A 13,489-nucleotide genomic window follows, 5' to 3' on the forward strand; every position below is an offset into this window, starting at 1 on the left:
TCGTGAATCCAGACGCAAAAATCGTCATATTGCGTCACGTAAAGAAAACTTTCAGGCAAAGACAAACACGTTTTTCTCGTCTCAGGGCAAAATGAGGGCTGGATTCACGACCATTCAACACTACTACCATGTTTCTAATGATACACAGCTTCATGTAAATGGGTGAAGTATCCCTTTAACTTTCATTGAAATCCTTGGACTGCTGCTGAAGACGTACCTTCCTCACTGTCAGCCAGCTCCTGTGTTGGGAGGCAGATGCTGGGTGGTCTGGAGTGGCCCTGCGTGGAGCCGCCAGTTCGGCCCTCTTGTTGGAGATGATGGTTAGCAGCCAGCCTCCGAGCCTCAGCAAGACCCCCTGCTGCTCCGGGGCTCTGCAGGAGTTTGCTCCTCTGCAACGCCACGCTGTAGTCCGGAGGTCTGAGGTGTGGAGGCCTGGGGACGAGAGCACCTGGCCCTCCTACTACTCCGTCTGTGAGGCCGAGATCCCCCAGAGCCAGACCTTGGTAGCCTGGAGGGGTGGGAGGGGGAGCTCGATAACGCTCATCCTTGGCAGGGGAGGTGATACAATAAACTGGATGGAGGTGGAGATCAAAAGAAAGGAGTGGTGGAGTGAAGGAGGAGGGGGGGGGGGGGGGGGGATGAGGAGTGAAGGGGGAAAGAAGTAAAAGAAAAAAAAGGAGGTAGGTGAGGAGGCATGTGAAGGAGGGAGGAAATAAAAGATAATAATGAAAAAATCAAAATCAATGTGGTGTTTCATGAACAGGATAAACAACTAGACATGCAGCAAAGTGTTTGGAAAATTAAAGGGAACAAATTAAAACATGAGATGGATGGCTGCGGCATATACAGAAACAACTCGAGCCATATTTGACAATTTCATGACTTCATAATTAGTCATTTATCAGAATAATGGATTAATCGTTTGGTTCGTAAAGAATCAAAATAAGTAGAAAAGGTCCAGCTTAAAGTTCACAGGCTGTTTTTTTTTTTTTCCCAACATGAGAATTGTCTATTTCCATGAGATATATTTTAAAAGCTTAAACTCAAACGATTGATCGATTATTTAAACTTTTGTAAATGAATGCTCTGTCAGTCTAATCATAGAACCATCTACTCGTTGAATCCTTACTGCGAAAACACAGCCCTCTATAACTTTTTAAAAAAAGTGCTGTTATCCTCTAGGAAGTAGGAAACATCTAGGAGACAACTAGGAAAGGAACTCAGGAATTCTGGTCTTAAAGATAATAATTAGAGTAAAACACCCTCCCTGGCTTCTTCCCTAGCTGCGGTCAGATTCATCTCTTACCCTGTCTCCAATGATAACTGTGTGGATCCTAAACTTGGATCTTAATAATACTCATATGCAGAGGTAAACTATCCTGTCACCGCATACTGAACTCATTGACTTTACTCAGTTGGTTAAATTAGATCTGCTGTTGTTAAATAATGTTTTCTACTGTAACTATCTTAAGATCCACATATTCCTCAGCTGACGCTCACACTTGTGAGACAAAGTTGACCACTGTTTAGCCCGAGCCCTCACCTATCAGGCCCTTCTCTGTGCTTGACGTCACCGTTTTGTAGACAGGGTCTGTGCTTTGCCCTCCTTCCTCATTGGTGGGAGAGGAGGGGTTCTCCGAGGTGTTTCTCCGCTTTATCGTCCCATAGTTCCCCTCATAGGTGTCCGACAGCGAGCTGGACGACGCCCAGCTCTGCCGCGACTGATTGGACAGATCTGAGCTGGAGTCTCTGGAGTGATGCTTGACAGAAGAGTCCTCATTTGTCCAGGTGTGAGCGGCCGCAGCGGCCTCCACCTCCGCTATTGGCCCTGCCAGCTGCGTGTGCTTGAAAGCGCCCAGGTGCGTGTGGGGGAGGGAGAGCGGATGTCCGTGAATGCCGTGGTCCCAGGGCCGACAGGAGGAGACGGGGAGGCTCTGGAAGGAGTCGTGGGAGTTGGAGGAGCAGGAAGTCCAGCTGCCTCGGCCGCTGTCTGCCACCGAGTCCAGAGAGGTGTGGTCCGGGGTCAGCTCCTCTGTAGAGGTGGAGGAGGTGAAGGTGGACGCCCGTGTTACGTATCCTCGAGCTACGGACGAGGAACTGCTGTGGAAAAAGTGCCAAAGTGGACAGATCAGCATCGATGCTTGCGCTTAAAGTCCATACTGAGCACAGGTGGAGGTTTAATGTGGATTTAAAAAGCTGCTGGATGGAGGACAGACAGGTCGGAGAGTCAACGTCAACAAATGAAGACAGAGAAAGTTCACTCGAACACAGACGCTGCATGTCGTCGACCCTACAATCTTCAACTTTTCAACTCAACTTACTGTGCAGCTGTCTCTAAGGTTTTTTTTTTGTTTCATCACTAGTAAAATGTTCAGCTGTTAAAGTTTATGCCTCATCTGTACACTTTAATCACTAAACAAGCATTTGGACAGGGGTCCTTGGTGATGAATCACCACGTCTGTCTTCTCCAAAAAGTTGTTCTCCTTGGCTGCGTTTCATAAACTAACACTCTGATTCGCTGTCATGATTTTACTTGACAAACAAGCCACTCAATGAAACGGCGCCATATTTCATAAAACAGGCCGGTGTAATACAGCCGGGCTGGGGAGGTAATATGATATCAGGGAAGCAGACAGATTATTGCGTCTGGAGATATTTTATAGGATCCACTTTGGGAGACAGAACGGCCCGATCATAGAGGAACAATAAACAAACAGAAGACAATAAAAACAGGTGTGTGGTTTACTCGGCCGGATTATAAAAAAAAAAGAAGCCTACGCAAAAACCGATAGATTGTTTAGGTGGAAAAGAGAGAGAGTGAGAGAGAGAGAGGGAGAGAGGGGGGGGGCAGTGACTGTTGGATTCTAATAAATAAAAGCTGCCGTGGTATACGACTTCTAGTTCTGCGAGTTTTAATGAGAGAGGACATAATTGGGCTCCAGCTGGAGGAGGAAATGGAGGGAGCAGAGCGTGTGCGTGAGCGGTGTCTTCGCTCTCGTTGGCCACTGGGAAGGTTTATGGTGATTAACTGTTTGAGTGTGACTGCGCCCTTGTGGTTATCTGCTCCAATAACGATTCATTATCAGAAAAGTTTGGGAGTGATAGGAGCTAACAGGTTTCCCTATAAACAAGGGAAAGGAGGTTTCATAAAAGCAAGTTTACATCTGGATCACTTGGGTTCACATGATCATTTGGAACTTTTGAACGGGACTGTTCTCTTAAAAGTGTGTGTGTGTGTATTGCTAGTATAATGCTGTTATGTACTGTCTGGTTTCAGGAGAAACCAGGTCCCTCAGTGTCACTGTTTTGTAAAGCTCAAGCCGACCTTCTTTTTGAAGTGTACTTTCGAAACACTATCTTCATATCACATACCTTGTGCTGGGCTGGTTGTATTCAGCATTTAAGTGCGATGCTGCTGCACTCTCAGGAACTGCAGCAGATGTCATGGTTGTATTTGTAGTATTACTAGACGCAGACGAAGAAGTGCAGGTCCTGCTGCTGCTGCAGCGATCCTCGAGTCCCGGAGCTGGCACTGAGTCAACTGAACAGATACTGGAGCGGGATGAGATCTCGCTGTGACTCGAGTCGGACAGGTTGTCTGCTTTACCGGCTGGAAGGAGGGAGTAACCTGGACCAAGGACAGGACAAGAAGATTTAAATAATAAAAAGGAGGAAAAATACAAATACACAATTTTAAAAAAAAGAAGAAGAAAAAAATAGACTGATGACCAACAATGTTTGAATGTAAACACTAACACCGACGTGTCTGGAGCAAAACTGTAGATCACTTGAATCCTGACTTTCCAACTTTTCTATGCAAACCATGGAAGCGCCTTCTATCCCATCACTGCACTTTAAATCACGCTGCACCCAGATAACAAAAAAACTTCACAGGTTTAAGAAGACTTCAGTCTGATGTTTCAGTTCTCTTTTTTTATGGTAACACATTTACAAATCATGCTGTTTATCCGTTGAGTCCCCTCAACACTACACAACAAAACCAATGACTATAAAGGACACTTCATTGTCTTTAACGTCAGAATATAAACTCCTGCTGAACCAAATGAACCCAGACCGCTAACTAACATAAACGTTGTAAATATGAGAACGAGCGCTCCACAGAAGGAAGTCACATACAAAATATATGCCTGTCAACATCACGTGAACATGGAGCTCTCATACTGTGCTTTTTCTTACTGGGATAAATATGGTGGCATTGCACCACACTGGAAAATTCACAGCATTATTCTTGTAAACGATGAAATGACAGGAGAACAGATTGAAATTGTTTCCGAACATTTATATATATATGGCTCATGGTTGGGTGAAAGTCAATAACTTGCTTCCAAAGTGGACTCTGAAAACAGATTTTCCTCTGTAATGGATTTACAATGAACACAATCAATCATTGACTGCTGAAGTGAACTTTTCCCACAACTAGCTTCCTTGTTTCTTCATGTTGCTCAGCAAATAACTGGATGACTCAGTTCCTGTCAGAAAGTCTTCCTCCTGGTGTGTCTGTCCCTACACAACCAGAGGAAGGGGTTCGGGCTGACCGACCTCCTGGCTCTCTGCTCTGCCTGTCCTTCTCTCTCTTCCTCAGGTAAGGATTGCACAACATCTCCTGTTCCTTTCCCATCATTCACATGTTGTCTCAGTGCCATCAGCCTCTCCCTGGACTGACTCCTTTCCCTCAGTAATCTGAATGGTGACATCAGCTTCGTCCTGATAGGTGAATCTGGGGGTCTGGGACTCATTAACTGGGGCACGGGGGGTGACAGAGTGATGGGTGCTAGCATGGGTACACTGTGAGGAGACCCTGTGTGGACTGATAGACGCTCCTTCCCTGATCTCACACTCCGAACTATTAACTCTAAGTCTCCCTGTGCACCATGTCTGGATCTCCCTCTCCTCTGCTCTGAAGGAATCAAGCCTCTCTGGACTGCTTCTGCTTCCATCTCCCCCTCTCTTCTGTTCTTCTCCTCCTCCTTCTCCTCAGCTGCCTCATTCTCTCTCTCCCTGCTGCTCTCTTGGCTGTGCTGTCTGGTCATCAATAGGATCCTCTTGTGGAGGAGAGCCCCACCTATGCCGTAGCTGCGCAGGCTGATAGTGCCAGCCTTTGTGCTGACGTCACTGGTGAGTGACGAAGAGGATCCCGACAAGTTCATCTGGCTGGAGTTCTGGGACTTGGCCACTCCACCAACTAAAAACGGGGACAGAAACATGGAGATCAAAAATCAAAAATACATGGGAATAAAAAGAGTTAAATTCAAAAGTAACATTTAGTGCAATCCTAAAAGATTTCAAGGAGGGACAACAAACTAAAATCCTGCTCCCAAACTTTACACGTATGCTGATTGAACTGTGACATGACTCCAGAGGGGAAATGATCAGGATCTGCTTTCAGGTGACTTTTATCACTTGATCTCCACTGGGACTACTCATCACCTCGTGTGACCTTCCTAGGATCAAAGCATACAGAATTTAAAAAAAAAAAGTGTTTCTGTGGCGGACCTTTGCGAGGGGAGCCCTGCGGCGACACCGTGGGGCTGGAGTGCAGGGAGGAGATGGTGGACACGGTGTCATCAGACGTCAGAGGTCTCTTTGTGCTCCACTCGTCTGAAGTAGTCCCAGGAGGTTTCTTCACCACCTGAGGAGAGTTGGAGTCTGGGAGAGGAAACATGAAATAAGGTTACGCCATAGTATCAAGTGACTATGCAGATTTTATTCCTGCAACTAAAGAGAAAAAGGAAATGCAGGTTTTCTTGCAATAGTTAATAGCAATATATGTTCAATTGGGAAAAAGTTGCATATGCAATACCTTGATGTAGTACTTTACGTTTACATGCCTTTAATAACTATTCGCTAGTCGCTAATCACCACTTAGCTGTTGCTTCATCTTTGACCAATAATAATATTGATATACATTACTAATGACACTGAAGATGAAAGAGAGAATCTAATAGAACTACAAGAAGTACAATCATCATCATCATCATCATCATCATCATCAGTGGTCCTGTAGGGGTGTACTAACTCGGCGTGCCGATGTCCTTGGCAGTGCTCCTCTTTCGTAGCGGGTTCAGTGGGACTTGGACCTGGAGGACTTGTGACACCCTGTTCTGGGTTTTCCCTGAAGGCAGAGCCGACCGCAGAGACACCGGGGACATGTCTGACTTCGTGGCGCGTCTTTCACTCAAGTTTTTTGATACTGCAGCGACAAGAAGAAGACAAAATAACAGATGTTTAAAAAAAAACCCACACACATTAAAGAAATCATCATCTTATCATCAATAACTCTTTCTGTTTAGTCTGCTTCATTACAAAGGACGGAGAGTTTCTCATCACCGTCGGATGTGTCATATGTGTTACCTACATCATTCTGAGTTCTCTGTTTAGTCGGTTCACAAATCAAACCTACCAAATGTTGCTTTTAAAGGTCTAATCGAGTTCTTATGGACCTTCAGCAGAATCCATGAAGAAGATGTGTTTACAGTCATCAAAAGTAAGATAATCACATCTAGTAAATGTAAAAAAACCCAAAACAATCATTTTAGACCATCGCTATTTCAGCTGTGATGCACCAACAACACCAGGATTTAATTCAGCTGGACAAAAAAAATAAGAAATGTTAGCACAATGGCCAATAACCAAATTGAAAATGATTTCAAAATAAAGTTATATCTTAAAAAAACAAGAACAACAAAAACAGACCTAACTGTACTGTGCATGTTTTATTCTACAGATGGTTTGCAAAAAATAAAATAAAAAATCATCTCATTTAACTACAAGTTCAATGATGTATTCAATCCTGTTATTCTCTGTAAGACATATGCAAATCCACAAGGTGGCAGTGCAAGCCAGTCTGACAGATGAATCCTATTAACAGTACAGTGTATAAATATTCAGTGAAGTCGCAGCTCTTCGTGAGCTTGAAATCAATATTTGAGTGTTTCTAAGATTAGGTGAATCCTCTTTTTTCCCCCCGTTAAGCCTTGAAAAGTATAGAGAAACATTTATCTGGAGATGAAGGTACATATGTAGAAAGATAGAGGCCAAGTAGAGCTTTATGTGGTTTGCAGTTTTACTGATAGTCTTTTGTAAGTAGGAAAATTCAATTCCGTCTTTTATTGACACTCACACCACGGCACATTTACTTCTGTGTTACTCACAGGTGCTGTAGGACGGCTCGCACTGCAGGGACATGATTTGGTGTTTGTCCTCGTCCGCCTCCACCGTCAGATTGGACAGGTACTGCTTCACCTTCCGAGCCATCTGAGCGTCCTCGTACAGCTTCTTAGCGTTGAGGAGCGAGCTGCGACGTACTCGCTTCTTATGGGCACCCCCCTGCACATCCAGCATGTTGGAGTTGGTGCTGCCCTGACTCAGAGATCTGATGATGGGGAGAAAGAGGGAGCAAGAAGAGGAGGAAGGAAGGAAGGAAGGAAGGAAGGAAGGAAGGAAGGAAAGAAAGCGAGGAATATGAGGAAAAAAACAGAAATAAGATAAAGGAGGAAAATGAAGAAGGGGGGTGAAGGAAAAAGAGAAACAGGTTGAAAATGGGAAAAGGAGGGAATTTAAAGACGTGAGGACATGGAGAAACAACATAAGACAGGAGCAGAAGTAACACACGAAAGTACACCAGAAGGCAGATTGAAAGAGGAAAGGGAAGAATTATAGACAACAATCAGTACAAAAAAGAAAAGCCCAGCACATTTGCTCTCTCATCAAACTCTTCTTTTACTCTAAACATCTGCCTTTACTAGCATAGCATTTCAATCAGGACCATGCAAACTGGGGGGGGGGGGGGCAGCTGTCTCTGGTGTGCCATGCTATCACAGACAGAAGAGCAGAACATTCTGTCAGATGGAGGCAAAAAAGGGTTAGAAAACAAAAGATGCATAAGAGTCGATATGGGGATTATTATGCTGAGATGCAAATAAGTACACACACACACATGACCCGAGTCAAATAGTATCTGTAAATATCAAACTCGTTCTGCTGATGTGGAATCATCAAATATTCTCAAACAGGCATTAAACCTGAAAGTAGGATTGTTGATCTCTACAACCTGCTTTGTTTCTGTTTGTTGTGTCTGTACAATTATAATGTCTAAAGTACAACCCACTACAATACTGACATTTCAACTTGGGCTCTCACTAAATGCAAGAAACCGGTTCCCTTCACTCTCAAGCTGACACTTCATCATTGTGTTGAGAAAGAACAAACACTTGGTTTGTTTAAAGCTACTATATGACTCAAACATACAATCTCATGAACAGGGCAAACAACGGTTTGGTCAAAGATGGACTTGAGTGTGGTTCAGGTGAATGGGTTCTTCAAATGGGAGGGTTAATTACATACAAGCACAGGCAGACATGTACAGTTTGGTTAAAGTAAGGGGGAAGGGGGTCGGGGGTCGGGGGTGGGGTGGGGCATGCAGGGCTGATGGTGGTGGGGATGCAGGGTGGATTTGAACTCCAGCTGGTTCCAGGACAAACTTACCCTAAACTCTTCCACCTCTTCTTCCTGCAAGCGAGAGGCGTGAAGATTGAAGCGTGACTTAGAGACAAGTTCAGGGGGTCGGGGGGGAGGGGAAGGTGGTGGTGGTGGTGGACAAGACTATGTCGAGGTCATGCCACAACAAACAAACAGTAATGATGATTGAAGATGGGAGGACACTTGACTTAGGACATCTCCCCATATCAACCTTCACAGTGTGTGGGAGTGTTTGTTATGCCACATACACTTTGTTGTGCCACCTTTTTAAACCATTTTTTGATCCATATGGACTTTTGGGAAAAAAAAAAAAAAAGTTGCTCTGACAGTTTGCAGTATGAAGGGAGTGCCTGCAGGGGGCAGTCATGCACCGCAGCAGTGACAGACTGTGATAAACACACAAACTGAGTGGTAACAAATACACTGTGGTTGGCCTCAATTCGTCTTCACTTCAAGTGGATCTATGCCTCATGTCCTTGTGCCGTTACGTCTCAGCAGAGGAACGCAATCAAACCCACGAAGGCCTTGAACCAGACAGAAAGTGAATGGGAATTGATTGAACCTGACATTCACCAAGTGTGTGTGTGTGTGTGCCTGATCCTGATGCTGAACGATCCAGGCAGGCAGGTGGAGGTTTAATCCTGTGGCTATATTTTTGATCAATTTTGATATTTTACTTCAGAAAAAAGTTTTCCTTCTACAACCTGTAATAAACTATACTACATTGAACTCTGTGCATTCATGCTTCTGTCTGAGAAGTGACAGTTTTCTGAGAGTCTGGCTAAGAAAAAGGGGAGTCTGTGTCAAATATACTCAAAGTTCAAATATTCTGTTTCACATACAAGACCACAAAAATCGGCCTTTTTGTTGGATGGAATTAAAAAGGAAGCATTCATTGAGATTATCTGTGTATTTCTGGAAAAAAAAAAAAAAAAAGCTCCAACATGTACATTTCTGTCAAATCAGCTTCTTCTTAAACGTAAAGCCCTCCCATAGGAGTGGATTCATTACAAGTACTCTTAGACAGCTAAAGTTACTCAGTGGGTGATGTTGGCTCAAACAGACTGTCCTTAAAGCCAAAAGTAATTCAGTCTTTACACTGAAAGGTTTCAGGAGTAAAACCACAAACCTCTGTCTGAACATGAGCGCAGGGTCCATGTTGGCTGACGTCAACCGCACCACGTGTCTGATCTCCTTGGCGATCATCCTCAGCTTCTCGAAGTTCACGAGACCGTCCACGTTGGAGTCGTTGCCTGAGAGGACAACGATGAGTACAAAAAAAACAAAAAACAGACAAGATGCAGCCAGTTATAGAGTCAGCTGAAGAAAGTGTACAGCAGATCAGTGATTCATATGTTCAGACATTTGCACGGTGCAGCGTTTCCAACAGTATTTCTAAGCCGAATCTTCAAAAGGTAAAAATCGGCTCGTTCTGGTCTCAGTCTTGTCAGTCCGTCCCCCAGGAGATCAAAGTGTCTTTCTTCCATACTGAGTCACGTGGGGCGCTTTGAGATTATCAGTAACTTGCACAATTAGGGAACTTTCTCTTCCATTCCTGACATGGTCATACATTTAAAAGAAACCTATTAAAAGAGAAGTCTGTTTTGAGCCCTGAAGCAGAAGTAAACCTCCTGAGTAAGATTCAACTTGACCTTTCAAAACAGCACAGAGGAAGTAGGAGACGGAAAACTGTGCTGTATGACATGTCACGTAGTTTCAGAAATGGCAAACGGCACAAACTTGCCAGGGACGTTTCATGGAAATGTAGCAACATTTGAGTGGATAATGCACACACAAAAAAAGAGCACACACAGACATTCTGTGCTGCATACGAACCTTCATGCAAAAAGGTGAGATCCTTCTTGACCACTGGGAACAATGGGATGATAGGAGGCTGCATGCTCTGGCTGCTCAGGATGTTTCTGTACTTGGCCATGTTCCTGGACGGGTCGAAAACATCCTGCAGATCCCCGAACAGCTTCTCATACTTGCTGGGCAGTTTCTCCCAAGAGCTGCGCAGACGTGCCACCGGTGCCAAGTTCAGACCGCTATGTTGATGGGGGAGAGAAAGGTAAGGTGCAAGGTAGGATGGGAGAGGAGGGGGGGGGGGGGGCAGAGAGACAGAGATAAATGAAGGGGAAAGATAGAGGTAGAAACAGGGAGGCACACAAGAGGGAGAAGAGGGTTGTTTTAGTTGGAATGTTCGATGGATATGTTCCTTTAAAAATCCCTATACTGACGTTTGCTTTCTGTCTTTTTGAGCTTCAGTTCACAAGCATTCCATGATCGAGAGCAGGAGACCCCTTAAGGTAAAGTCATTTCTGGGCGGACTCATTAAGACGGCAGATAATTATGAATGGCTGCTTTCTCCTTTTACCATCTTTTCTGGTCTTGTCCCTTACTCTTTTGCTCATCAGCTCTACATCTGCACTCTTCTCCTCTTGAAACCTGAACGCATCAATTAATTACAACCATTATTTTCCTTTTTTCCTTTTTTTTTTAAAACATCCAACCCCATCCACAACAAGCCCTTCCTGCATAATCACTGATATGACTGTTATTTCATTAGAGCAGAGCAGGGTGTGTGTCCTCTATTAAAGGCTACGGGGAACCCTGCATTGTTGCATTGCCTTCACACACGCACACGCACACACACACGCACACACACACACAGCAGACTCAATGCCCCCGTCACCAGGCAGGTTACGCATCAGAGAGCCATATGCTCTGAGAAGTCCTGCTGTGAGGAGGCGTGTAAAAAGGGGACGTGGAGGTCAGACACTTGTGTTTGAAAGTGCCTGTAACAGCAGTGAACAGAGGGTCCCCATACTTCACTGTGAGTCTGGATGTGTCAAGAAGACAGCTAAGCATAAGCCAGACTCACTCAACATGGATCCCTGGTGAAAGTAGGTCACAACACAGAAGCTTGAATCTCACCCGTTTATCAAGACACAACTGAAGTGGATAACTGCTTGTTGTGCGTTTGAATATCCCAGAAAATATCCCATCAATATATGGATTAGATAGTTAGAGAGGAAAAAAGTGTCGTATAGCATGGACCGAATTGCATCAGTATATTAGAAAACACTGAGTCAGAAGTGGGTGTTATTGAGTAGTTTCCTCTCTGTTGACAGTCTATGCTGAGAAGCTACAACAGTGTTCATGCACATGCAGACTGAAACAAAAAGAAAAGATGAATCATTGTCAGGATGTGTGACAGCAGATGAACAGCCGAGGCTTTCTCTTCTCTCTACGGAGAGACTCTACAGGATTCAGAAATATCAATGTAGCCGAATACTGTATTTTAAGAATGGCTCCACGTTTTCCCCATATCGATTGTTTCTTGGCTGTTTTTCCTGCTTGATCTTTTTCTGGGAAAATACACTTCAGAAACCTTTTATTTTTTTTTATTTTTTTTATTAAGCCCACCTGATGATCGCAAACATGGAGTTGAAGTTCTTGCATTCTCGGCAGTGCAAGGCGATCTTGATGAAGTGTTTGATGGTCTTCATCCTCTTCATGGCGTTAGGCTCCTTCAGGATCTCTGTCGCCACCCAGAAGGTCTCCTGGTTTATCACCTCTTCAAACTGTTTCAGGCTACCACTTCCCATAGAAGAGTCTAGCTTAAACAAGTCATCCACGTACCTGGGGAACATGTCAGAACAGTTGAATAAATAAACAGACTTCTCCAGACAGTAACTCTTTAAACTTCTACATCAGGTCTGTATGCCGGTAAAACTGTTAAACGCGACCTACTCTGTGGACTCGATGTTCCTGAAGAGCTCAAAGTCTCTCATGGAGAGCTGGGCGGCGACCTCCATGGTGCTGAGCTGCAGCAGAGAGATCTGACTCTCTCTGAGGAGATCCTGAGCGTCATCGTCCGAGCACAGCGTCTCAGTCTCCATGTTGTTCTTCAGGTAGTACCTGAAGGGAGGAGGGGCAGAAAGCTGAACGGTTATCATCAACTTGAATCTTTTTGGAGTTCTTCCACTCGGATCTTGTTTCAACAAATCAGGAAAATCTCTGCTCATTTACAGACACATAAAACCACAACCTGATGCAATACGCTGAGGAACAAGAGATTTGTTGTTTTATGTTGTTCACGTAATTTTTTTGCAGTCGACTTTGGTCATGTTTTGAGTAACAGAAAAGATGGAGAAAAGCTGTGATTGTCGTATGGAAACTGAAAGAGTAAATACAATACTGGCAATAAGAACAAAGAGGACATCATATGAGGAACATCTGCACAAGATGGTGTTTGGGCGCAGGTTAAAAACAAAACAAAAAAACAGCTGATGTTATTGACAGATTACGTCGATGTCTGACTCCTGGGTCCAAAAGGATAGAGGGTCTCTCAGCAGAAAGGGGAGGAAAATGAAAAGTGTTTGAGTGTAGAGTAAGAGGGGGGGGAATGAAGATTTTTTTTTTCTTTCGACTTGATCTCCAACATTTTCTGGGACAGATTCCAGCAGCAGGATCTTTCTCTTATACCTTGATATGCTCTCCTGTGTTCATAAATATAACACCACTTCCTCTCTAATGGAGCTGTAATGTGTCCGTCTACAAATGCAGCACCTTAGCGCCCTGCCGGACAACAGCACTCAGGAGCAAAGTGTTAGCATGGGTGTGTTGCTCTCGGCTCCTCCGGATCAGAGGAACAATGACCAAGCGGAGATGAGTGTTGAGTTCTTTCAGTGATCAAAACACAACCTAAACATTTGTCCAAGGCTGAAATGACAAGTTTGGGCACTTGCTGAAAACCTGTTTGGCTATCACCAATCAAGAAATGCTGATGGGAGATAAGTTAAGATAAAAAGAGAGGAGACGAAAGCAGAGTGGACAAGAAGAAAAGAGATCGGAGGAGATTAGACCAGATGAGAGCGGAGAAATGGGAACGGAGACGAGAACCGACCGGAGGACAGATGAACGACTGATGAGAGAAGAGGAGAGAACAGTAAAGAAAAGTCAGGAGAGGAAGAGAGGGAGAGAA

The 13,489-nt window shown here is 44.4% G+C and overlaps 1 protein-coding gene across 6 annotated transcripts in view; it reads right to left on the reverse strand.

The window, feature by feature from the left end:
* Positions 1 to 13,489, reverse strand: part of rapgef6 (Rap guanine nucleotide exchange factor (GEF) 6) — a 134,705-nt gene that overhangs the window by 4,201 nt on the left and 117,015 nt on the right. For 5 of the 6 annotated variants that reach the window (XM_079355397.1, XM_079355396.1, XM_079355394.1 and 2 more), the window contains 11 exons: positions 12,256 to 12,423; positions 11,929 to 12,144; positions 10,336 to 10,547; positions 9,629 to 9,752; positions 7,173 to 7,393; positions 6,038 to 6,211; positions 5,515 to 5,667; positions 5,084 to 5,203; positions 3,373 to 3,628; positions 1,544 to 2,100; positions 218 to 571 (listed from right to left, as the gene is read on the reverse strand). In XM_079355397.1, coding sequence (XP_079211523.1) covers positions 218 to 571; positions 1,544 to 2,100; positions 3,373 to 3,628; positions 5,084 to 5,203; positions 5,515 to 5,667; positions 6,038 to 6,211; positions 7,173 to 7,393; positions 9,629 to 9,752; positions 10,336 to 10,547; positions 11,929 to 12,144; positions 12,256 to 12,423 — 2,555 coding nt within the window. The remainder of the gene's footprint in view (positions 1 to 217; positions 572 to 1,543; positions 2,101 to 3,372; positions 3,629 to 5,083; positions 5,204 to 5,514; positions 5,668 to 6,037; positions 6,212 to 7,172; positions 7,394 to 9,628; positions 9,753 to 10,335; positions 10,548 to 11,928; positions 12,145 to 12,255; positions 12,424 to 13,489) is intronic. The other variant, XM_079355395.1, reaches the window with a different exon arrangement.

This window comes from Symphodus melops (genome assembly GCF_947650265.1).
Source record: "Symphodus melops genome assembly, chromosome: 11".
Lineage (NCBI taxonomy): Eukaryota > Metazoa > Chordata > Actinopteri > Labriformes > Labridae > Symphodus > Symphodus melops.